Source organism: Neoarius graeffei, chromosome 4 (genome assembly GCF_027579695.1).
Source record: "Neoarius graeffei isolate fNeoGra1 chromosome 4, fNeoGra1.pri, whole genome shotgun sequence".
NCBI classification, from domain to species: Eukaryota; Metazoa; Chordata; class Actinopteri; order Siluriformes; family Ariidae; genus Neoarius; species Neoarius graeffei.
Window position 1 is genome coordinate 114,965,991 of NC_083572.1, and position 25,670 is coordinate 114,991,660.

Sequence of the window (25,670 nt, forward strand, 5' to 3'; positions counted from 1 at the left end):
GCCTATAGCTGTAAAACTGCAGATAAAAAAGCTTTTTATAAGCTTTACATGCTCCGACAGAGCAAAAAAAAGACACGCTTTCGTCAAGGTGTCCGTCAACGTACCGGGGTGGGAAATTATGTCATTACAAGCTGTACATTACCACTTAAAAGGTTCCATGAATGCAGCCTAAGTCTAGTTGAACTCTGTGATCCAGGTTCTGGGGGTGGAGCTTTGTGTCAGTTTGTACCGAACCCTGGCGTTTCTCGTGAGGATGAAGGTGTTAATAAGGCATTAAAACACAAATGAAGCATTTCAGAGGTATATTTTATACCTAGATCATTTACACAACACAAAAACACACAAAGCATCAGAGACGTGAAGAGAAAGAGAAGAAACAGGAAGTGCATGAGTGCAAAGAAAGAGTAAAACATCCAGCATGTCGTACTTTGTGTCTGGTTTGTGTACGGCGCGAGTAACTTGGCCTTCTTTTTCTCATATCCTTTTTGTGTGATGTCACCTAAAAAAAAGGAAAAAAAACACACCATTATTTAACATACAAACAATGAAACTTGACAAATTCACACACACACATTATTTCAGTAATCTTGTGTAGTTACAGCCCATCTCTTTTAGAAACTACAGATCCCATCAACCAACTTCCATGATGACCTACGTCATGCCTGGGCGGGATTAACTACGTCACTTCCTCCACGACTCTATAAGTGACCCGGAAACGCTCAGCTCGCTCTCTCTCGTCCTGGCCTCCGTGCCGTCCAGACATAAAGAGATACCCGTTCATCAGAACATCTAAAATCAAGATGTCTGCTTTGCAAGAAAAGAAGATTCAGCGCATTTTCGTTTACCACTGGCCACGGTAAAACTACTTAAATCGCGCCATCTCACTCAGATTGAGTTACAACCGGTTTTTATTTGTTCATTATAAGTAACGTTACGACTGCAGCCCAAAGCAGTTAATTAAAAGTTAGAAGCGACCGGATTCCTTCTGACTTAATCGCTGTGCACATTGTTTGATCAGAGACTTTTCCTCACGAATGCTGAAGTTCGGACCAAGAAATTCTCTGCGCTTTCACGGAAGCCTCCACGAGCTCTGTAAACTCCAGAAGTTTCGGAACATCTCTGCATTCTTGCATAGAAGCAAGATACTGGAAGTAAGACTGGCATTTTGGGCAAAAACTAGTCTTAGGAATTAGCTTTATGAAGTAGTGTGAATTTAAACTCAGGAACTGTTTAATTGTGCACACTGATCTTGTGTTCTACATTGTTCTCTCAGTTGTTTTTAATAGATAGGTGTTGCATGCTTTTCTCTATCCTTTCTAACACTTTTAATTTCATTATTACACATATTTTGACCTCATCAAGATTTCAGTGGATTTAGTAATGTTATAAGCTAGTGAATTAGCAATCTGGGCTAATCCATTTGTCTCAAGCCACGTGCTAATTCTTTTGTCCCGAGAGAAGCCACAAGGTGATCTCACCTCCCCCCCCACACACCTCAGATAACAACACACACACACACACACACACACACACACGCTCATCAAGTATATGACCATATTGTATAGAATGTATTCAACTGCTATTACTCATTTTTATCGTTGTTATAATAAATTCAATTATTCTGTAACTGTGATTGTTTTTGCTGATATATCCTGGAAGTCACACAATCTAAAAGACCTCCAAATTGCCTTTATCCAAGGTGTATATGAGTGCTATTGGCTGTCTATGTAATACGGTAAGTAATACATTATTGCTGCATTGGTAGTGATCATAATAATTTGGAATATACCATGATTTAGCTGTTTGGTAATTTATTATTAAACAACAAAATTAAAGGTATTATTTAATGAGACTGATTTAATGAGACTGATTTAATGAGACTGATTTAATGAGATTGATCACTCAAGACCAATTGCACCCACACTTGGTTAAATTAGTTATTATAGCAACATCCGTGTCAAATTAGGAGTTTGTACATTATAATTATAATTTAATAAATGAAAAGGAAAAACTGAATTTTATTTGTTACAAATCTCAAACATCGTGAGTCACATCTAATTCACTCAGCTGGATTTCAGCTTTATTATGATCTTTACATTTCTAAACAGATCTATACATCCGATTGATACACACACCACAAAACACACACATTCAACATCACAGAACAATAACAGAACCCAATCTCAGAAATAAGTTATATGAATTTAAATAAACAAGGATAATATGTCTAAATTTAACCTCTTATCCCGCTTCTAACCACACCCAGCATTTAACCTAGCCTCTAACCCCACCCTTTCTTTAACATATCACCTAATCCTGCCTCTAACTCTACCCAGCCTTTAACCTAGCCCCTAACCCCACCTCTAACCCACCCAGCCTTTAACCTAGCCCCTAACCCCGCCTCTAACCCACCCAGCCTTTAACCTAGCCCCTAACCCCACCTCTAACCCACCCAGCCTTTAACCTAGCCCCTAACCCCACCTCTAACCCACCCAGCCTTTAACCTAGCCCCTAACCCCACCTCTAATCCACTCAGCCTTTAACCTAGCCCCTAACCCCGCCTCTAATCCACTCAGCCTTTAACCTAGCCCCTAACCCCACCTCTAATCCACTCAGCCTTTAACCTAGCCCCTAACCCCGCCTCTAACCCACCCAGCCTTTAACCTAGCCCCTAACCCCACCTCTAACTCACCCAGCCTTTAGCCTAGCCCCTAACCCCGCCTCTAATCCACTCAGCCTTTAACCTAGCCCCTAACCCCACCTCTAACCCACCCAGCCTTTAACCTAGCCCCTAACCCCGCCTCTAATCCACCCAGCCTTTAACCTAGCCCCTAACCCCACCTCTAATCCACCCAGCCTTTAACCTAGCCCCTAACCCCGCCTCTAACCCACCCAGCCTTTAACCTAGCCCCTAACCCCACCTCTAATCCACTCAGCCTTTAACCTAGCTCCAACCCCGCCTCTAACCCACCCAGCCTTTAATCTAGCCCCTAACCCCGCCTCTAACCCACCCAGCCTTTAACCTAGCCCCTAACCCCACCTCTAACCCACCCAGCCTTTAACCTAGCCCCTAACCCCACCTGTAATCCACCCAGCCTTTAACGTAGCCCCTAACCCCACCTGTAATCCACCCAGCCTTTAACCTAGCCCCTAACCCTGCCTCTAACCCACCCAGCCTTTAACCTAGGCCCAACCCCACCTCTAATCCACTCAGCCTTTAACCTAGCCCCTAACCCCGCCTCTAACCCACCCAGCCTTTAACCTAGCCCCTAACCCCACCTCTAATCCACTCAGCCTTTAACCTAGCCCCTAACCCCGCCTCTAACCCACCCAGCCTTTAACCTAGCCCCTAACCCTGCCTCTAACCCACCCAGCCTTTAACCTAGCCCCTAACCCTGCCTCTAATCCACTCAGCCTTTAACCTAGCCCCAACCCCACCTCTAACCCACCCAGCCTTTAACCTAGCCCCTAACCCCGCCTCTAACCCACCCAGCCTTTAACCTAGCCCCTAACCCTGCCTCTAACCCACCCAGCCTTTAACCTAGCCCCAACCCCACCTCTAATCCACTCAGCCTTTAACCTAGCCCCTAACCCCGCCTCTAACCCACCCAGCCTTTAACCTAGCCCCTAACCCTGCCTCTAACCCACCCAGCCTTTAACCTAGCCCCTAACCCTGCCTCTAACCCACCCAGCCTTTAACCTAGCCCCTAACCCTGCCTCTAACCCACCCAGCCTTTAACCTAGCCCCTAACCCTGCCTCTAATCCACTCAGCCTTTAACCCTTATCCTACCATGCTATTTTACACCTTAATCTTACCATGTGGGGTCCGTTTGGACCCCAATACTTTTCTTTAAAATTAAAGCTTATAAAGACGAAATCACCAGATAAGTTTTGTTCAGAACATCTTGTATTAATAACAGCAATACACTAAAGGGCCCAAGGCATAAAGAACACACTTAACATTCATCCTACCAGCCAATTTTACATACACAAATTACCAGGCGGGGTCCGTATGGACCCCAGGAGGGAATACCTTGAAATCAATGCAGTAAGAACCAATTCAATGCAGCAAACAGACATAACTTTATTGAAGAACAAAATCCACTATGGCTGAATATCAATGATGTATTATAAATGCAATAACATTGCAATAATATTGCAATAACTAGCATACATGTAGCAATGGCGGCACGGTGGTGTAGTGGTTAGCGCTGTCGCCTCACAGCAAGAAGGTCCTGGGTTCGAGCCCCGGGGCCGGCGAGGGCCTTTCTGTGTGGAGTTTGCATGTTCTCCCCGTGTCCGCGTGGGTTTCCTCCGGGTGCTCCGGTTTCCCCCACAGTCCAAAGACATGCAGGTTAGGTTAACTGGTGACTCTAAATTGAGCGTAGGTGTGAATGTGAGTGTGAATGGTTGTCTGTGTCTATGTGTCAGCCCTGTGATGACCTGGCGACTTGTCCAGGGTGTACCCCGCCTTTCGCCCGTAGTCAGCTGGGATAGGCTCCAGCTTGCCTGCGACCCTGTAGAAGGATAAAGCGGCTAGAGATAATGAGATGAGATGAGACATGTAGCAAATTATAGCGCCACAAAAAAAATTGGCATTATATACATGATTTTTGCAGCTCATGCAGCTGTAAAACATTCTGGATTACAACTTAGGTCTTTTCTTACAGAATTTAAAACAAAAAAGTAATTGTAAAATAATTTAGGGCTTTTGTTTTGCAGCCTGTGCTTATTGCAGCAGTGGGGTCCACACGGACCCCAAGAAGGAATGCCTTGGTAGTTTCATTATGGAACATAAAAAAAATAAAAGAAGTTAACTTTCAGTGTGCTATTCAATTATAAAATGAAAGACAGATAAACTTTACTCTGGGGTCCGGTTGGACCCCAGTAACAAATTCATTATACCTTCACAATGCAAAAAGCTGATCTTCCGGTGCTTTAGTGTTTTAATTAAGACATAAATTCCGACAAATTCATAAAACGGTGAGGCAGTATGTCACATATTTTTAAAATGGCAAACAAACATATAGGTGCGGGGTCCAGATGGACCCCACTTGGTAGGATGAAGGTTAACCTAGCCCCTAACCCTGCCTCTAACCCGTTTAGTCTTTAACCAAGCCTCTAACCCCACCTCTAACCCACCTATCTTTTAATCTAGCCCCTAACCCCACCTCTAGCCCATGCAGCGTTTGACCTAGCCCCTAACCCTGCCTCTAAGGCTGCTGGGCCATAGAAGGTTCACGCTGCACGCTGCATGCTGCACACTACACGCTACACGCGTGTAAAGAAAAGTGGACAAACGTAGCATGACTTGCTCTGGGCCATAGAACGGCGTTCACGTTGCACGCTGCACGCTGCACGCGTGAAGCGTGAAATGAACATGCACACTTTTTTCTAGGCGTGAAGATGGAAATTCCAGTCAATGCATGTGGTCACCGCCGCGCCAGCCAATCAGAACGGGTCTAGGGAGATAACTCTATGCTTTCAGGGGAAAACTTCAGAAAAAATATAATTGAATGGTATAATTGAAAAATAGTTCTTCATCGGGATTGTCAAGCAGATTATAGAATGTTCGGTGAAATTCACCACGGGTTTCTCTCAGAAGGAAGTGTTCTCGGCTCCAAATTCTGTTCCTTTTTCTCTTCCTCTGTCTCAGTAAAAGCAGAATGAGGCAATCGTCGTCATCCGAAGAGTCCGTATTGTTGGTTACTCGGTCAAAGTAGAACAGACGCAACACGTGAACATCCAAGCATGAAGTTTAATGGCCCAGGGTCCGGTTCTTCACGTGAACGTGTAGCGTGTAGCGTGCAGCATGCAGCGTGCAGCGTGAACCTTCTATGGCCCAGCTGCCTAACTCTACCCATCATTTAACCTCACCTGAAACCCCTCCCCTAACCCACCCATCTTTTAACCTTGCCTCTAACGCCACCTCTAACCCCACCCATCCTTTAACCTAACCCCTAATCTCTAGCCTCTAGCCCTGCCTCTCGCCCCACCAAGGCTGTAACCTGGTCTATAACCCCGCCTCTAGCATTTAGCCCAAGCCTGAGCCTTGCACCTGAACCAGCCCATAACTCCACCCCTACCTGTCCTTTAACCTAGCTCATAATCCCACCCCTAACCACATTCCCAGCTACCCACTCTGCTCTTCTTCCACCTCATTTAACTGAACCCATAACTCCACCTCTAGCCTTTCTCAATCTTTACTGTTAGCTACATCCCTAGTCTTGCATCTAAGGGCCTCTGCATACTCTTGCGACAAGGCTTTCGCAGATAGCTTTTCGCAGACAGTTGTAATTTATCGTTGAGCGGGGAGTAATAGGTGTGCGCGATGTTATTCACCGGCACAACGCAAGGGGGCGCGAAGTCGCGAAATCGCTAGGAGTAGTTGGTGGGTGTGGTTAGTGGAGTGTTTATCCTCCAGTTACTTATAATGACTAGAACTGGAGTCGTATAGATGTACGTACTTCCTCACTTCCTCGATCAACCGCTCTTCGTGCTGCTCCATCTTCGCTCGTGTTTTTAAAAATGGCGGTCGTGAAAACAAAACAAACCAGGAAAGTAGGGAAGCGGAAGTGCGTGTACAGCGGATGTAGAGTGGACCAATCAGAGCCCTCTTGTCTGCGACGCTGTCTGCGAGGCTTCTGCGGTGGTCACAATTTTTGGGAGGTGCGTGCAGAGCGTCTGCGAAGGGGGGGCTACGCAGACGCCATCTGCGAGGACTGCGTTGTCAGCATAAATTGGCCTTAACTCCACCCCACCAGTCAAAACCCTACCTTTAGCTCCGCCCCAATCCAACCATGTCTCATCTCTTTTTTTTTATAGTAGCTGCAGTAAAGGTGTTTATGTGGATAAAGAGACAGCGTGAAGTGAAATCGGAGCTCTTTAACGGAGAGGAAATAAAATAGAGAAACGCTGAAAGGAGAATGTGTGTGATTTAATCATCTAACCATTTCTCTTCTCTCAGCCGACATCTCACTCCCTAACTCCTCTAACTTTTAGTTCACTGTGCTGTCTTATCTGTGTGTCTGCAATCTATTACGCACACACACACTCATAAAGGTGCAGTAGTGAATTTTACAGACAGTATGATGTGAAATAATCATAGCATCATATCAAGCATGAAACCCAGCCCTTAGCTCCACCCCTAAACCAGCCCATAACCCCCACCCAGCCTTTAACCAAGCCCATTACTTTGCAGACAAATGAGCATTTAACCCAGCTGTGGAACACCAACTCCTTCATCCTCATAAACCAAGTCAGAACTCATGAATATTTATGAATATACAAATTTGTAAAACACCCACATGTCCTCCTAGCCTAATAGCACGAACATGAGCTAACATACATAGCTGTTTTACACTGTGAGTAAACCAGATCATGTTAGTCAGTGGGATTTCAATGTATCCTATTACACTTATCTGTTACCATGACAGCCACAATTTAGTTAGTCAACATTAGCTAAACTCATCTCATCTCATTATCTGTAGCCACTTTATCCTGTTCTACAGGGTCGCAGGCGAGCTGGAGCCTATCCCAGCTGACTACGGGCGAAAGGCGGGGTTCACCCTGGACAAGTCGCGAGGTCATCACAGGGCTGACACATAGACACAGACAACCATTCACACTCACATTCACACCTACGCTCAATTTAGAGTCACCAGTTAACCTAACCTGCATGTCTTTGGACTGTGGGGGAAACCGGAGCACCCGGAGGAAACCCACGCGGACACGGGGAGAACATGCAAACTCCGCACAGAAAGGCCCTCGCCGGCCACGGGGCTCGAACCCGGACCTTCTTGCTGTGAGGCGACAGCACTAACCACTACACCACCGTGCCGCCCATTAGATAAACTAGCGGGCAAATTATTTTAGCATGTAGGTTTTGCAGCTAAAAGTTCCCAGCTATCACATGGGCCTCCTTTAATCATTTGCATATTGGATGTGATTGGTTCAAAGCCACTGAGGCAATCATTCAGTGACATCATCATCTAATCTTGTGTAGCTCCGCCCCAAGTCAGTTTTATTTAGAAGCCCTGAGAAAGTCCCAGCTTTAAACAGAAAATGACTCAAACACTGTTTTTGAGCTCAGTTGTTTTGAAGCAGCTTCTATTCCTGAGAGAATTCTCTCTTCTTAGTTTCTCAAAGGAAAGACACACACACACTTTCTCTCTCTGTGGATGATGTAATTTTCTCCAGCATTCAACCGCCTGCCATGACACAGTGAGTGCATGAAGCTGTGTGTGTGTGTGTGTGTGTGTGTGTGGTCAGTGTTTATGTGCTCAGCTCTAACTAACCTCCACAGACACAAACACCAACAAACTCACTGCCTTCAACACTTCTTCCCAGTAGTCCCACTGTAACCATGGCAACCATGAGACTGCAGTGTGTGAGCATATATATATATATATATATATATATATATATATATATATATATGTGTGTGTATGTATGTGTTCCTCTCTCTCCTTCCCTCCCTGTCACTCTCTCGCTTTCTCTCTCTCTCTTTCTCTCTCTTCCTGTCTTAAAGCAGTTCTCATTTCCATATATGGACTTAAAAACATGACCACACTTCCATATACTGACTCAAAATCACACCCACATTCCCATTTGCGGTCTTAAAAACATGCTCACTAAGAACTATTATCACTTCCATATAAGGACTCAAAGACACACCCAATCAGAGCTGCAGTAATCTTCAATCTCTATATATGGATGTAGTATAACACTGATACATCTAAATGCCGAAGAACTATGATATACGACTCTGACGTAGTTCCTGTTTTCCAGTTGTCTGCTGAGAAGCTCTTATCGGTGTCAGGGTTTAAATGACAATTTTTTTTCTGTTTTTCACCAATAAGATTCCACAGTCATTTTATTTTTGTTGTATTTTTCACTTTCCTTTCTGCTACATTTTCATTTTCTTAAAGAACATCTTTTTTCCTGTCCAGAGAGAGCAATCGGAGCCCTTCCACGTCATATCTGCCTTAATATCAACAAATCCTTAACTCATCTCATCTCATCATCTCTAGCCGCTTTATCCTTCTACAGGGTCGCAGGCAAGCTGGAGCCTATCCCAGCTGACTACGGGCGAAAGGCGGGGTTCACCCTGGACAAGTCGCCAGGTCATCACAGGGCTGACACATAGACACAGACAACCATTCACACTCACATTCACACCTACGCTCAATTTAGAGTCACCAGTTAACCTAACCTGCATGTCTTTGGACTGTGGGGGAAACCGGAGCACCCGGAGGAAACCCACGCGGACACGGGGAGAACATGCAAACTCCACACAGAAAGGCCCTCGCCGGCCACGGGGCTCGAACCCAGGACCTTCTTGCTGTGAGGCGACAGCGCTAACCACTACACCACCGTGCCGCCCAAATCCTTAACTAACATATGTAAATCATTCATCATGGCACACCTTCAGCTTGTTCAGTGTGCTGAGTGCAGGATGTTTAATCATTCTTCCTCTGTCGTTAGTGATCGCTTTATTTGTGATAAGTGCAGATTAGTTAGCTCTCTGACAGAGAAGATTGCAGCTTTAGAGGTTCACAGCCAGACTCTAGAGAGGGTTAGTGAGAATGAGAGCAGTGTAGTTTCTGCAAGGGAAAGTCTGGATGCCCGAGGTGGAGTCAGCAATCCCCCAACTCCGGGACTAGAGCCCTCACAGCAGGGCGAATGGGTGCCGACTCAGCAGCATAACTGCAGGACCAAAGCTACCACTGAGGCTTGCCCACGGGAGCACCACTCCCCTCCGCTTCACGTGTCAAAAAGGTTAATTCTCAGCTGTTCGTTATAGCGACAGAATGATGTAACGGTCAGTGCACGGTCAAAGGTGAACCTGCGCATGCACACACAGACTTTCTTTGTCTGCTTGACTGCGCGAAGCGAGCGATTTCATGCACATTATTTGCTTTAATCCCCTCAAATTAAATAACTTCCCAGCCACAGAATGGCCTGATATTCTGTGAGATATTACAGAAATAAACAGATATCACAATCACCACATTTCAGACGGAACTAAATTTCACCGAGTTTATGAAATCGAAAAGCTGTCGAGCTTTAAGGCAAGGCAAGGCAAGTTTATTTATATAGCACATTTCATACACAATGGCAGTTCAATGTGCTTTACAGAAGCAAAAACAAAAACAGTAAACAATAGAGAAATAAAATTACATAAAATAATTGTATTTTTAATCTAAAACAATTAATTAAAAGAATTAAAAGAAAATAATAAGAATTAAACAATAGTAGAAATAAAATAATAAAATGCCAAAAAGAAAAAAGGAGAAAAAGAAAAAGAAACCAGCGGAATAAAATAGAATAAAATTAAAGTAAATTTAAAACATGCAGAGAAAGTAAAGATTATAAAAAATGTAAAAATATTAATTATTTAACAGAAAGCATCTGAGAACAGCTTGGTCTTTAACCTAGATTTGAAGCTGCCAACAGCAGGAGCATTTTTAATGTCCTCTGGCAGTTGGTTCCATAGCTGTACTGCATAGTAGCTAAAAGCTGCTTCACCATACTTTGTTTTAACAACTGGTTTTAATAGTAAATTTTTCTGTTGCGATCTGGTACATCTGATTGGGTTAGGCCGCTGCAACATATCAGAGAGGTAATTGGGCCCTGTACCATTTAGAGATTTGTACACCAGCAGCAATGCTTTAAAGTCAATTCTGTAGCTTACTGGAAGCCAGTGAAGGGACCTTAGAATTGGGGTAATGTGCTCTGTTCTTTTTGTTCATGTGAGAACCCTCGCCGCTGCATTTTGAACCAGCTGAAGTCGTTTGATGGTCTTTTTTGGCAGGCCTGTGAAAAGGCCATTGCAGTAATCAACCCTACTAGAGATGAAGGCATGTATTAGTTTTTCCAGATCATTTTTTGACATAAGTCCTCTTAGTTTGGAAATGTTTTTTAGGTGATAAAATGCCGTTTTAGTGATTGCTTTCATGTGACTGTCAAAGTTTAGCTCGCAGTCAATGAAAACACCAAGATTTTTAACCATTTCTTTAGTTTTAATCCCTTTTGTGTCAAGAATAGTGGTAATCCTGAGTCTTTCATCTTTTTTTCCAAATAGAATTACTTCTGTTTTATCTGTGTTCAACTGAAGAAAATTTTGTGACATCCAGCTATTGATTTGATCGATCCACTGGTAGAGACATTCAAGGGGGGCATAGTCATTAGGTGATAGAGCAAAATAAATTTGGGTATCATCTGCATAGCAGTGATACAAAATTGAATTTTTATTGATAATTTGCCCAAGTGGGAGCATATAAAGGTTGAAAAGTAATGGTCCAAGAATCGACCCCTGGGGGACACCACAGGTCAAGGGCATTGACGTTGAGGAACAATTTCCCAGGGTAACAAAGAAGCTTCTATCTTTTAAGTATGATTTTAACCAATTGATAACTTTACCAGTCAATCCAACCCAGTGTTCAAGTCGAACGGCCGTCTCCTGGCTCAGGTCTTATTTAGCTGATTGACGAATGTGTAAATGACATTAGACACTGGATGCTTATTAACTTCCTTCTGCGTAACTCTGACAAGACTGAAATACTTGTACTCGGACCACATGCAGCTAGAAGTAAGTTTTCTGATTCCACAGTAACTCTGGATGGCCTTTCTGTTTCTTCACGTGCAACAGTAAAAGGCCTCGGGGTGATTATTGACTCCAATCTCTCTCTTAGTCTCCCTACTCATGTAGATAACATTACCCGGATAGCTTTCTTTCATCTCAGAAATATTGCTAAGATAAGAAATTTAATGTCACTACATGACGCGGAAAAACTAGTTCATGCTTTCGTTCCCTCCAGGTTGGATTATTGTAATGCCTTACTGTCTGGATGTTCCAATAAGTGCATAAACAAGCTCCAGTTAGTTCAAAATGCAGCAGCAAGAGTCCTTACTAGAACTAGAAAATATGACCCCATCACCCCTGTCTTATCCACACTGCATTGGCTCCCAATCACATTTCATATTGATTATAAAATACTACTATTGACCTTTAAAGCACTGAATGGTCTCGCACCACAGTACCTGAGTGAACTTCTGCTCCTCTATGACTCGCTACGCCTACTTAGATCAAAAGGTGCAGGCTATCTGCTGGTACCTCGTATAGTGAAGGCTACATCAGGGGGCGGAGCCTTTTCTTACAAAGCCCCACAGTTATGGAACAGCGTTCCAAGTAGTGTTCGGGACTCAGACACAGTCTCAGTGTTTAAGTCTCAGCTGAAGTCTCAGCTGTTCTAGTGTATGTCTCTGTGCTTTATGTCTATGCACATGTGCGAGTAGTGCACTGACAATGTTGGTCACAAGATATCGTCGCCACTGCCTTCTAGCTATAGGTAATATGACCAGACATCTCGTCTTGGACTAGAACGTCATAGAGGAACTTCGAGGCCTGGGTCTTCTCCGCTGGACTACTACATCACCGGACTCGCCTGCTGTGTCTCACCCAGAGAGGAGGCGCCAGAAGCGGTTTGAGAGAAAACAGAAGTGTGGCAAGCGTGGAGGCATCCGGGCTAGGCTAGCCGCTAGACCACAAAGACCCGCAATACCATCCCTCATTCTGGCCACTGTACGCTCACTGGACAACAAAATAGATAACGTAGAACTCATGAGATCTGCGCTACGTGATGTGGGGGACTGCTGTGTTTTCATCTTTACAGAATCCTGGCTGAATAACAACATCCCGGACTCCGCTATCCAGCTAGCTGGGCTAACATGGTATCGCACTGACCGAGCCTTTACGGAAGGAGACAAGACCCGTAGCGGGGGAGTGTGTGTTTACCTCAGTGATGCTTGGTGCCGGAATGCTAGTGTTGTGCACAAATACTGTTCTCCGCTGGCGGAGTTTATCATCATCAAGTGCCGACCCTTCTATCTACCGAGGGAGTTTACATCGATTCTGCTCGTTGCTGTTTACATCCCTCCCACTGCTAACATCAACGTTAGGAGCGAGGCATTCAATGAACTCTACCAGGTCATCAGTGAACAACAGACAGCGCACCCAGACGGATTCCTCATCACAGCAGGAGACTTCAATCACGCAGATTTAAAGGTTTTACTGCACTGTAAGAAGTGATTTTGGAGAGTGGTAAATATAATCTAAACAAATATAATCTTGCAGTCAGCCAAGGAATTATAAAGTAACGGGTGAATTATACATATGCTACCTATTCGTTAACAGTAACAACCGTTACATGGAAAAATACGGTAAAATATACCCCAAAGCCGTGAGCCCTGTGCTCCAAATTGCACATGCGTCAGAGCGCGCGTTTGAGTGAGCGGGACAGGGAACTCTCGGACTGCCATCTTCCTCTCTCCAGCTGCCATCGAACCGCAGAAGTGAAGGTAAGCTATTTACATAGGGCTGCTGAGTTATAAAACAGGTTCATTACTTGAAATGTTGTGTGAAGCTGTTGTACTGCACTTTATTTTGTGTTTTTTGATCATTTGGTGCATCATTGCTGCATAAAAACAAGGCGGTTCAGTTATTTGTCATATAGATGCACCTGGACTGCAGATTTGGTCAGTCCAGAAACAACATTTGAAGCTGTTAGTTAGTGAGTTATAAAACAGGTTTATGGGGGCATCATGGCTCAGGTGGATAAGGCGCCATACCATAAATCCGGGGACCCGGGTTCAATTCCGACCCAAGGTCATTTCCCGATCCCTCCCCGTCTCTCTCTCCTGCTCATTTCCTGTCTCTACACTGTCCTATCCAATAAAGGTGAAAAAAGCCCAAAAAAATAAAACAGGTTCATTACTTGAAATGTTGTGTGAAGCTGTTGTACTGCACTTTATTCTGTGGGGTTGTTTTTTTTGATGATTTTATGGATTAAAAACATTGAGAAGATGAACCATCTGAAAGTCTTTTTTGGGGGGGTACATCTTACCTTCTCCGAATAAGTAATGGTTACTAAGTGATATTAATTACCTTTGATTAGTAATTATCAGGTATTACCTACTAGCAAACAAGAGATAATTTTACCCAATTTCAATGAGAAAGTAGCTGTTGAATAGATACATAAATGTGAGGTAAATTTTACCCAATTTATTTAAGTATTTCATAGCTTTTTATTTCAGTTATTTTATACTCAATATATGGAATTAAATCTACCCCAAACAAGTCAATGCAAATTGTTACCTCAGATTTATTGGGTAAATTCTATAGGTTACTTTTTTCAGTGTGCCCAAACGACATCAACACGTGGACTTTCCAACAAGAGGTGACAACTTACTGGACTTGGTGTCTTTATTTATTTATTTTTTTTTATTTATTTAGCTTTTGCCATAGGAAGATCTATATATATGTACATACATCATGGCATGGGAAACCACAACAGCTTGCGCCAATTACAGTGGCCCCATTGTACCGAAATCTGCATGTCTTTAAACTGTGGGGGAAACCGGAGCACCCGGAGGAAACCCACACGGACACGGGGAGAACATGCAAACTCCACACAGAAAGGCCCCTGTCGGCCGTGAGGTTCGAACCCGGAACCTTCTTGCTGTGAGGCGACAGTGCTAACCACTACACCACCGTGCCGCCCCTGTCTCACTTTACCTCGCTCATTTGCACTATTCCGCACTACCTCATCTTAACAGCTGCTAGTTTGTTTATACTGCTTATTTCAATGTTTACCTGCTATACAGTGCCCTTGACTGTTTGTTTATTTGAACCAATTTTTGTGTGTGTGTGTGTGTGTGTGTGTGTGTGTATGTGTATATATATGTATGTATACACAGGGTGCGATTTGTCAAAAAACCAGAAGGGGGGATGTTTTTTTTTTTTTAATCATGAAACGTCACAAAATTAAGGTAACAATAGGCTAACAGCTCAATGATATCAAATGAATAACACTAAATGAAAACGAACACTAAACCAGAGATAGTAAATTCATCTTCCTATCTCTCTGACTAAATACACGAACACTAACACAACAAAGTTCGCATGGCTTGTCGCGTTGCTGTGATGTTTCTCTCCCTCCGGATTAAATGGACAGTGACTCGAAAATCACTAAAATACATGAATACTAAATGAACAGTTTGCTCTGATGGCGCAGTTCACATTGTGCACAGCTTTCCGATTTAAACTGTTTTTTTCTCATCCTTATACTTCCTGTTTCATGGACTGTAACGGATTTGCTTATTTAGTAATTTTAATACAGAATTTACTTTGAAATTATAATCAGACACTCCAACGTCCCCCCTAAAAAAAAAAAATCAGCTGTGAAAAAGGCGGCATCCGCCAAAAGGCGTGTTGTTTGCATCCCTGCATAGAACGCAAAGATATTGTTATTATCTACAATGTATCTATTTGCTGGGGACGTCCGTGAACATCAAAGCTGCCACTTCGGGTCATTTTGAAAGTGAGTCCAATGTAGACCATAGAAAACTGTGTCACAACATGCCTGTCATGTCAACTTTTTTTTTTTGGTTTGTTTGTTTTATTGATGGGGTTGTCCCCGAGGATTTTTTTTCAGCAGAGATTAAAAACCAGAGGGGGGGATGATCCCCCCCAGCAAATCGCACCCAGTGTATATATGAGTGTTTAGTCTACATCTAGTTCAAATCTAGACTGTTTATACTGTTTATATTGTTTGTCTGAGCATTTAGTCTATGTCTAGTTCCTATCTAGAGTGTTTATAGTGTTTATACTGGTTATATTGTTTGGGTTTTTTTTTAATTATTATATTTTTATTTTTATTTATTGCATTGCCAGTTTGCACCATGGGTCAGAGAGGACTGAAATTTCATCTGTGCTGTATGTCGAGTATGTATAGCATATTTGACAATAAAGTTGACTTGACTTGACTACCGACAAAGGAGCTTACAAGGCCTCCCCCCTCCCCCACCTGGGTCTCTCTGATCACATTACCATCATGCTGAGACCAGCATGCAGACCCAGAGTGAGAGCCATCAGACCAACACAAAAGGAGGTGTGTGGCCAGAGGGGGCCTCCTATGTTCTGAAAGACTGTTTTAACACTACACACTGGGACATTTTCAAAGAAGCAGCCACTTACGATGACCACATAGAGGAATACACCGAGGCCGTCACAGCATACATCGCTAAATGCACTGATGATGTCACTCACTGCAAAACAATCACTGTTCGTGCTAACCAGAAGCCTTGGCTGACAGGAGGGGTTCACAGGCTCCTGCGGGCTCGGGACGCAGCCTTTAGGGCCGGTGACACCGCAGGTCTAACAACAGCCAGAGCCAACCTGTCCCGCGGCATCAGGGAGGCAAAACGTCAGTACAGCAAGAAAATATCTGGACACTTCAGCAACACCAGAGATGCACAGTCTCTCTGGTGTGTATTCAAACCCTCACAAACTACAAACCCCCACCACAGACCTGTGAGAGTGATATCATGTTGCTAAACTGCCTAAATAACTTCTTTGGATGCGTTGAAACACAAAACACACCAGCTCAGAAGACCACTCCTCCCCCGGACGAGCAGGCTGTACAGTATGTCTGGCTCCAATCAGCGTGGAGAGGACCCTCTCCAGGATCAACCCACGTAAGGCAGCTGGACCAGACAACATACCTGGTCGTGTTCTGAAGGACTGTGCCATGGAGCTCAAGGATGTCCTCACTGACATCTTTAACATCTCCCTGAACCAAGCTGTTGTCCCCACGTGTTTCAAAGCTACAACCATAATACCAGTGCCAAAGAAGCCCCTCCCATCCAGCTATAATGACTATCGGCCCCTAGCACTGACTTCCATCATCATGAAGTGCTTTGAGCGACTCGTCATGCAGAACATCAAGTCCATCCTCTCTCCCTCTCATGACCCATTCCAGTTTGCATATAGGTCAAACAGGTCCATAGAGGACACTATCTCCGCTGCTCTACACCCAGCCCTCACTCACCTGGACTCAAAGAACACCTATGTGCAAATGCGGTTCTTGGATTACAGTTCAGCATTCAACACAATCATTCCCCAGCAGCTAATACAAAAACTCGGACATTTGGGACTCAACACCTCTCTCTGTAACTGGGTACTGGACTTTCTTACAGGGAGGCCACAGAATGTGTGGGTCAGCAGTAACACCTCCAGGACCATTATGCTGAGCACAGGGGCCCCACAAGGGTGTGTGCTCAGCCCGCTGCTCTTCACCCTGCTGACCCATGACTGTGTACCAATCTACAGCACCAACCACATCATCAAGTTTGCGGATGACACGAATGTGGTGGGCCTCATTGCTAACAACGATGAAGCAACTACAGGAATGAGGTGAGCCAACTGGTCCAGTGGAGCAAAGACAACAATCTCTTCCTGAACGTGGAGAAGACCAAAGAGATTGTGGTCGACTTCAGAAGAGGTCACTCACAGCATCCCCCTCTGACCATCGATGGTGCTGCAGTGGAGAGGGTGAGCAGCACCAAATTCCTAGGGGTGCACATCGCTGAGGACCTCTCCTGGTCCAACAACATCGCATTGCTGGCCAAGAAGGCTGATACTTGCCTCTACTTCCTCCACAAGTGCACGAGTCCCACCCCCCATCATGTGCTCTTTCTACAGGGGCACCACTGAGAGTGTCCTCACTGGCTGCATCACTGCGTGGTATGGAGGCTACAATGTCTCCTGCTGGAAGACTGCAATGCATAGTGAACACGGCCAGCAAGATCATTGGTACCCCTCAGCCCTCCCTTACGGACATTTATCACTCCCGTCTCACCCGCAGAGCCATCAGTATCGCTGGTGACACCTCCCACCCTTCACACTCACTCTTCAGCCTCCTGCCCTCAGGGAAGAGGTACCGGAGCCTCCGGGCCCGCTCCACAAGACTGCTGAACAGCTTCATCCACCAGGCTGTCAGGATGCTGAACTCTGTCCACTACCTACCCACTACCCCTGGTCTGTAACACATTCATTCACACAAGAAACTCTCTCTCATCCATTTGCACATCACACTAGAAATATTTGCATTACTGTTGTATCTGCTGCTATTGGTCATTTGCACTACTGTTCATATTCATCTCATAAGCTGCTCTTCTAGCACCTTCTCCGTTACGGTTATTGTACTGTATTGGCACTACTGCTATTTTGTACATTATTTGATTTCAGAGTGTATTTTTCACACACACACACACACACGCACACGTATAATTATATATATATATACACAGTGCCTTGAAAAAGGATTCATACCCCTTGAACTTTTTCACATTTTTCCACCTTACAACCACGAACTTAAAAGTTTTTTATTGAGATTTTATGTGATAGACCAACACAGAGTAGCACATAATTGTGAAGTGAAACGAAAATGATAAATGGTCTTCAAAATTTTAAACAAATAAAAATCTGAAAAATGTGGTGTGCATTAGTATTCAGCCCCCTGTACTCTGATACCTCTAAATACAATCCAGTGCAATCAATTGCCTTCAGAAGTCATCTAATTAGTTAATAGAGTCCTACTGTGTGTAATTTACTCTCAGCATAAATACACTTGTTCTGTGAAGGCCTCAGTGGTTTGTTAGAGAACACTGAAGAACAAACAGCATCATGAAGACCAAAGAACTCACCAGACAGGTCAGGGATAAAGTTCTGGAGAAGTTTAAAGCAGGGTTAGGTTATAAAAAAATATCCCAAGCTCTGAACATCTCAAGAAGCACTGTTCAATCCATCATTCAAAAATGGAAAAAGTATGGCACAACTGCAAACCTACCAAGACATGGCCGTCCACCTAAACTGACAGAGCGAGCAAGGAGAGCACTGGTCAGAGAAGCAGCCAAGAGGCCCATGATCACTCTGGAGGAGCTGCAGAAATCCACAGCTCAGGTGGGAGAATCTGTGCACAGGACAATTATAAGTCGTACACTCCACAAATCTGGCCTTTTTGGAAGAGTGGCAAGAAGAAAGCCATTGTTGAAAGACAGGCATAAGAAGTCCCGTTTGCAGTTTGCCAGAAGCCATGTAGGGGACACAGCAAACGTGGAAGAAGGTGCTTTGGTCAGATGAGACCAAAGTTGAACTTTTTGGCCTAAATGCAAAGCACTATATGTGGCGGAAAACTAACGCTGCTCATCACCCTGCACACACCATCCCCACTGTGAAACATGGTGGTGGCAGCATCATGCTATGGGGATGCTTTTCTTCAGCAGGGACAGGGAAGCTGGTCAGAGTTGATGGGAAGATGGATGGAGCTAAATGCAGGGCAATCCTGGAAGAAAACCTGTTGGAGGCTGCAAAAGACTTGAGACTGGGAAGGAGATTCACCTTCCAGCAAGACAATGACCCTAAACATACAGCCAGAGCTACAATGGAATGGTTTAGATCAAAGAATATTCGTGTGTTAGAATGGCCCAGTCAAAGTCCAGACCTAAATCCCATTGAGCGTCTGTGGCAAGACTTGAAAATTGCTGTTCACAGACGCTCTCCATCCAATCTGGCTGAGCTTGAGCTATTTTGCAAAGAAGAATGGGCAAAATTTCAGTGTCTAGATGTGCAAAGCTGGTAGAGACATACCACAAAATACTTGCAGCTGTAATTGCAGCAAAAGGTGGCTCTACAAAGTATTGACGGAGGGAGGCTGAATACTAATGCACACCACATTTTTCAGATTTTTATTTGTTTAAAATTTTGAAGACCATTTATCATTTTCGTTTCACTTCACAATTATGTGCTACTCTGTGTTGGTCTATCACATAAAATCTCAATAAAAAACTTTTAAGTTCGTGGTTGTAAGGTGGAAAAATGTGAAAAAGTTCAAGGGGTATGAATCCTTTTTCAAGGCACTGTGTGTGTATATATATATATATATATATATATATATATATATATATATATATATATATACACACACACACACACACATGCATATATATATATATATATATATATATATATATATATATATACACACACATGCATATATATAAACACACACACACGTGTGTGTGTGTGTGTGTGTGTGTGTGTGTGTGTATCTGCCATCAGACCCCTACAGTTCATCCAGAATACTGCAGCTTGCCTGGTCTACAACCGCCCTCATTCTTCCCATGTCACCCTTCTGCTTACCAACCTGCACTGGCTACTTATTGCAGTTCGCATCAAATTTAAGACATTGGTGCTTGTTTACCAGGCTATCAAGGGGTTAGGGCTAGCATACCTCCAGAGTCTGGTCTGCCCCTACATGCCAGCCAGATCCCTACGTTCCGCTACTACTGGTCGCCTGGCCCCTCCTCCTCTCCACTCCTGCCCAGCCCGCTCAAGACTGCTGTCTGTCCTGGTTCCCCGTTGGTGGAATGACCTTCCCATTGAGGTCAGAACTGCTGACTCCCTGACCACCTTCAAGCACAGATTGAAGACTCACCTCTTCAGGCTGCACCCCTCCCCTGCTTCCCTGCCCACTGTGTAACTGCGTTTTGGTCCTGACCAACCCAGGGTGTGTACTGTCTATCCTGGTTGTTAGCTGTTTTGAGTTCTCTATTTTGCTGTACTTTGTATGGTTGGTTTGCTTCCTTGGCTGTTTGAATATTGATACTTCAACAGAATATTACACTAGGTAGTGTTGTCACTAGGCTCCAGCTTGCCTGCAACCATGTAGCATGGGACCAACTACAGATAATGGATGGATGGATGGATGGTGTTGTCACTTGTTCAGTTGGCACTAGAACTTTCTTGACTAGAAGTTCAGCACTTCATGTACATGACTTTTGCACTCGTTGTATGTCACTCTGGATAAAAACATCTGCTAAATGCCATGTAAAGTAATGATTTGGTATCAAATCAGCATCCAAGAAAGACTTAGTCTTTACGGAGAAAAGATGGGCCAAGGAGCTCCAGTTTGTCAACAAATGCATGAGAAACTTATTGAAATGTTTAAACACAATGTTCCTCAAATAAAGATAGGAAGGGATTTGGATATTTCACTCTCTATGGTGCAGAATATCATTAAGCCATTCAAGGAATCTGGAGGAATTTTGGTGTGCAAAGGGCAAGGGCTCAAGCCTAATCTGAACCCCCGTGATCTCCAATCCCTCAGACGGCATCAAGAACCCTCATTCATCTACAGCTGATAGAACCACATGGGCTCGGGATTACTTTGGAAAACCTTTATCAAGCTACAATACGGAAATACATCCACAAACACCAATTAAAACTTTACTGTACAAAAAGGAAGCCTTATGTTAACTGTGTCCAGAAGCGCCATTGACTTCTCTGGGCTTGGAGGCATCTGGGATGGACCATCACACAGTGGGAACAGGTATTGTGGTCAGATGAATCAGTGTTCCAGGTCTTTTTTGGAAGAAATGGACGCGATGGGCTCTGAAGAGGAAAAGGACCATCCAGACTGTTCGCAGGAACAAGTCCATAAGCCAGGATGTGTCATGGTATGGGGTTGGGTCAGTGCCCTTGGCAAATGTAACTTACACTTCTGTGATGGAGCATTAATGCAGAAAAGTATAGGGGAGAGCGGGGTAAGATGAGCCAGAGGGTAAGATGAGCCACCCCCTGTTTCTAAGAAACAGTAAACAAATGTGACCATGTGACCACATTCAAGGGGGGGCGGGACCATTTACTTACACTTGTGGAGAGGAGCACCACATGTCAAACTAGGTGAGGGAGATATTTATAAAAATGTGTTTTTGTGCTTTCTAAGTCAATTCCATGTTTGTCCACAGTGAAGATGATTTAGAGAAGACAAAAGTAGAATAATATTTAGACACATTAGGGTTAAGTTAGTGGCTTTCTAAGCTATGATATGAATGCTAATAAAAATAATTTTGATTAGCCTAATCCCCTTTATTAGCATTTTTCTACAAAATGGTGGCCACGGGGTAAGACGAGCCATTAGATGTGGGGCAAGTTGAGCCACTGGCTCAACTTACCCCATTGGTGGCTGAGCTTACCCAATATGGATGACACTTAAGTTTTCACATTTACTGGTCATATATGACAACAACATATTATATATATATATGACATCAGATGAGGAAGACCAGTTGTTAGATGTGGGGGATTATGTTGTGGCAAAATTCACGGGGAAGAAGAAAGTGCATTTCTTCATTGGCCAGATAATCAAATTGGATGTCTTCGAAATAGAGGCAAGATTTGTCAAAAGAAGCCGGTCATGCCATGGCTCTGCAAGAAAGCCGACCTTTGTCTTCAAAGAGAAAGATAAGGCTGTCCCGTCAAGACAGGATATTGTGAAAAAATTGCCCCACCCCTTTACTGTTGGGGGGACAGCACGGAGGGAGAGGCAAATGGTGTTCCCTTGCAATTTGAACGCTTGGAACATTGAATAATGATGAAATGATTGATGGAATGATTGCTGCATGTTTTAGCAATGTTTTAACCTACTGAAAGAAATAATATTTTTTGGCACTGCTCTACTGTTTTAGTAATTTCTATAATATAGTATATCTCTCATTCCCTCTCTAACCATCCCTCTTTCTATCTATCTATGCATATCTCTCTATCCATCTATCTATCCCTCCCTATCCCATCTTGTTCTATCACCTCTCTTCATCTCCCCTTCTCTATGCAACGGCCCTATCCCCCACTTGATTGACTTGACTTGATTCACTGATTGCATTTCTAATAATAAAAGTTGTTTACTTTGTTAACCTAACATGTTTTGTGTTGGCTCAATTTACCCCACACAGTGGCTCATCTTACCCCGTGCATGGGGTAAGTTGAGCCACTTGACATTTTTTTTTCAAGAGGTAATATCACTCTAACCATAAGAGCTTATCAATTATTTTTTGCTCAGATAGTAACAGTACACTTTGAAATTTGGTATGGTGTGTAGACTGGAAGCAAAAATGGCTTTAACATGTAGTTATGATGAAAAATAACATCTGCTGGCTTCAAGACGACGTCTTTTCCAGGCAGATTAACAAGACAACACAAAACCACATTCTGCTCACATTACAAAGGCGTGGCTGTGGAAGAAGAGGGCGTGTCCCCTCTGTCCCCAGTAGAGAATGTGTGGAGAATTTAGAAATGATAAATATGACAGTGACGACCCCGAACTGTTCCACACCTTAAGACCTGTTTACAGGAAGAGCGGGACAAAAATAACACCTGAAACACTTCATCACTTGGAGTCTTCAGTCCATAAACAGCTTTTAAGTGTCGGGAGAAGGAACGGGAACATTATAAACATTATAAAAGTGGGAAATACTTTACTGTAACAACTTTTTTGAAATGTGCTGCAAGAATCAAAATTGAAATAAGTTTATAAATAATAAAATTCATGAGGTAAAACATCAAAGAATTTGCTGTTGTGTTGTTTTGAGTGCAATACAGGTCAAAGATTTGTAAATAATCGTTTTCAGTTTTAACTTCAATATCCCGTCCCAACATTTTTTTTTTTTTATTTAGGGTGGTATAACAGCAGTTCTTTATTCTTCACATGTACATTAGAGCACAGTGAAATTATTTTCTTTACTTTTAACCCCTCTGAAGCAGTGAACACACACATATCCAGAGCAGTGTGCAGCTGCAGCGCCTGGAGAGCAGTTGGGGGTTAGGTGCCATGGCCACTTCAGCCATGGATGTAGAGGGATTAGAAAGTGCTGTTTATTCCAGGGAATCAAACCAGCAACCTTTTAGTTCCAAAGCTGCTTCTCTAACCTTTAGGCCATGGAAAGTCCTTCTGGCAGCAAGGGGATTTGAAGCCATGCCTCCAAAGGGACTGGAGCCTACGGTAAATCTAGCACCACAGATCGCTTGGCCATGCTACCCACAAAGCAAATAGCCCACTGGTCACAGACTAAGACGTACTCAAACCACACTCCTCAGTGTTGAAACCCAGGACTGAACCATGGACCTTTAGATCTTCAGTCTAATGCGCTTCCTACTGAGCTATTTCAGCAAACTCTATGCAACTTCAAACAGATAAAAAGTATGATGTGTCGACCTTTAATGAATAAAAACTAACTCTTGGCAAATTGCTGTGGTGTAAGAGGAATAAAACACTTGCTGACATGCTGTTAGAGAAAAATAATCAACTTTGGGGTGGTAACAGTAAATCCACTTCATCACACCACCCCGTCACTCAGTATTTTACTGAAACACACACAGTGTTTATGACTTATATGTTGTATGTTTTTACCTCCTATTAAAAGCAGTTGAACTACAAAATCTTCATATGATTCAGGCTTTATCATAACTCAATGATATTTAGAGCCCAAAAGTGTTCTTCAGTTTATTTCTTAGAGGAAAGCCTTCCATCTTCAATGGATTTTTCATTTCCAGAGAATTCCTGGAAGAACCTTGATTTGGTTAGTGCGCATGCGCCAGCTCGCATGCACCCTGCGACGAACGCTCCTGATCCTTTTTCTCTATTTTTCCTACTTGTCTTATCTTTGCTTTTGTTGTTGCTGCTATTTTCCTCCGTTACCATAACACTGTAATCAAGCCACTATGAGGGTTGCAAGAGTTTTGGTGTTTTGCTCGCAGTCGCAAAACTTTTTTTCAGTGCAGCGACGCAACAACTCCACGCCGCCCGCATTGTTTACACCAGGGATCAGCTGATCGAACTGAAGCCGGCCGCTCTAGCAACAAGACCGGAGGAGATCCCTACAGTAATTTGGCGGAAAACACACAAAGGAAATAAGAAGCTACGGAGGAAGAGGGTGGCTTTGAGACAACGGAAGCTAATTGAAAAATTGTATAAGTCGTGTCTCCCCTCTATCATCATGGGGAACGTGAGGTCCCTCAGGAATAAAGTGGACGAGCTGACGGCACTGGCCCAGAGTCAGACGGAGTATCGGGAGTGTATTTTAATGTGCTTCGTGGAGACATGGCTGCACCGGGATGTTCCCGACGACAACGCTAAAATCAAGGGCTTTCACATGGTGCGTGCGGACAGAGACTGCGCCAGGAGCGGTAAGCGCAAAGGGGGAGGGCTTGCCGTTCTCGTGAACAACCGGTAGTGTAACCCAGCTCACATCACCATGAAGGAGCGCATCTGCAGCCCGGATGTTGAACTGTGTGCTGTCGGACTTCGTCCATATTATCTGCCCAGGGAGTTTTCTAATGTTATCATGGTGGCTGTTTATGTTCCCCCCCTCTGAAAACCCAAACACTGTTTGTGACACTATTCACTCTGCAATAGCCCGGCTACAGACTCAACACCCGAGTGCATTCGTTGCTATCTCAGGTGACTTTAATCATGTTAATTTGGACAAAACACTTTCCACTTTCACCCAATTTGTGAACTGTCTGACCAGAGAGGGAAGAACAATAGACCTGCTGTATGCAATGTTAAAGAGGCTTACAGTTCTTCCCCCCTCCCCCCCACTGGGCAGGTCAGACCACAACCTGATTTACCTCTCCCCCTGCTATGTACCTCTGGTGAAGAGACTGCCCACCACATCAAAGATAGTGAGGAGATGGACAGACGAGGCCAACGAGACACTGCAGGGATGCTTCGAGGTGACGGACTGGCAGACACTGTGTAAGCCCCATGGAGACGACATTGATGGGCTCACAGAGTGCATCACGGGATACATCAACTTCTGTGTGGACACCATTGTCCCAGCTAGGATTGTCAGCGGTTACCCCAACAACAAGCCGTGGGTAACGAAGGACATCAAAGCCCTCTTAAATGAGAAGAAGAGGGCTTTCAGAGCTGGCAACAAGGAGGAGGTGCGAGGAGTACAGCGTGAACTGAGAGCAATTATCAGGGAG

General features: G+C 43.9%; 1 protein-coding gene across 5 annotated transcripts in view; it reads right to left on the minus strand.

The window, feature by feature from the left end:
* dip2bb (disco-interacting protein 2 homolog Bb) overlaps positions 1-25,670 on the minus strand; it is a 187,916-nt gene that overhangs the window by 136,391 nt on the left and 25,855 nt on the right. For all 5 annotated transcript variants that reach the window (XM_060920263.1, XM_060920260.1, XM_060920264.1 and 2 more), the window contains exon 2: positions 428-499. In XM_060920263.1, coding sequence (XP_060776246.1) covers positions 428-499 — 72 coding nt within the window. The remainder of the gene's footprint in view (positions 1-427; positions 500-25,670) is intronic.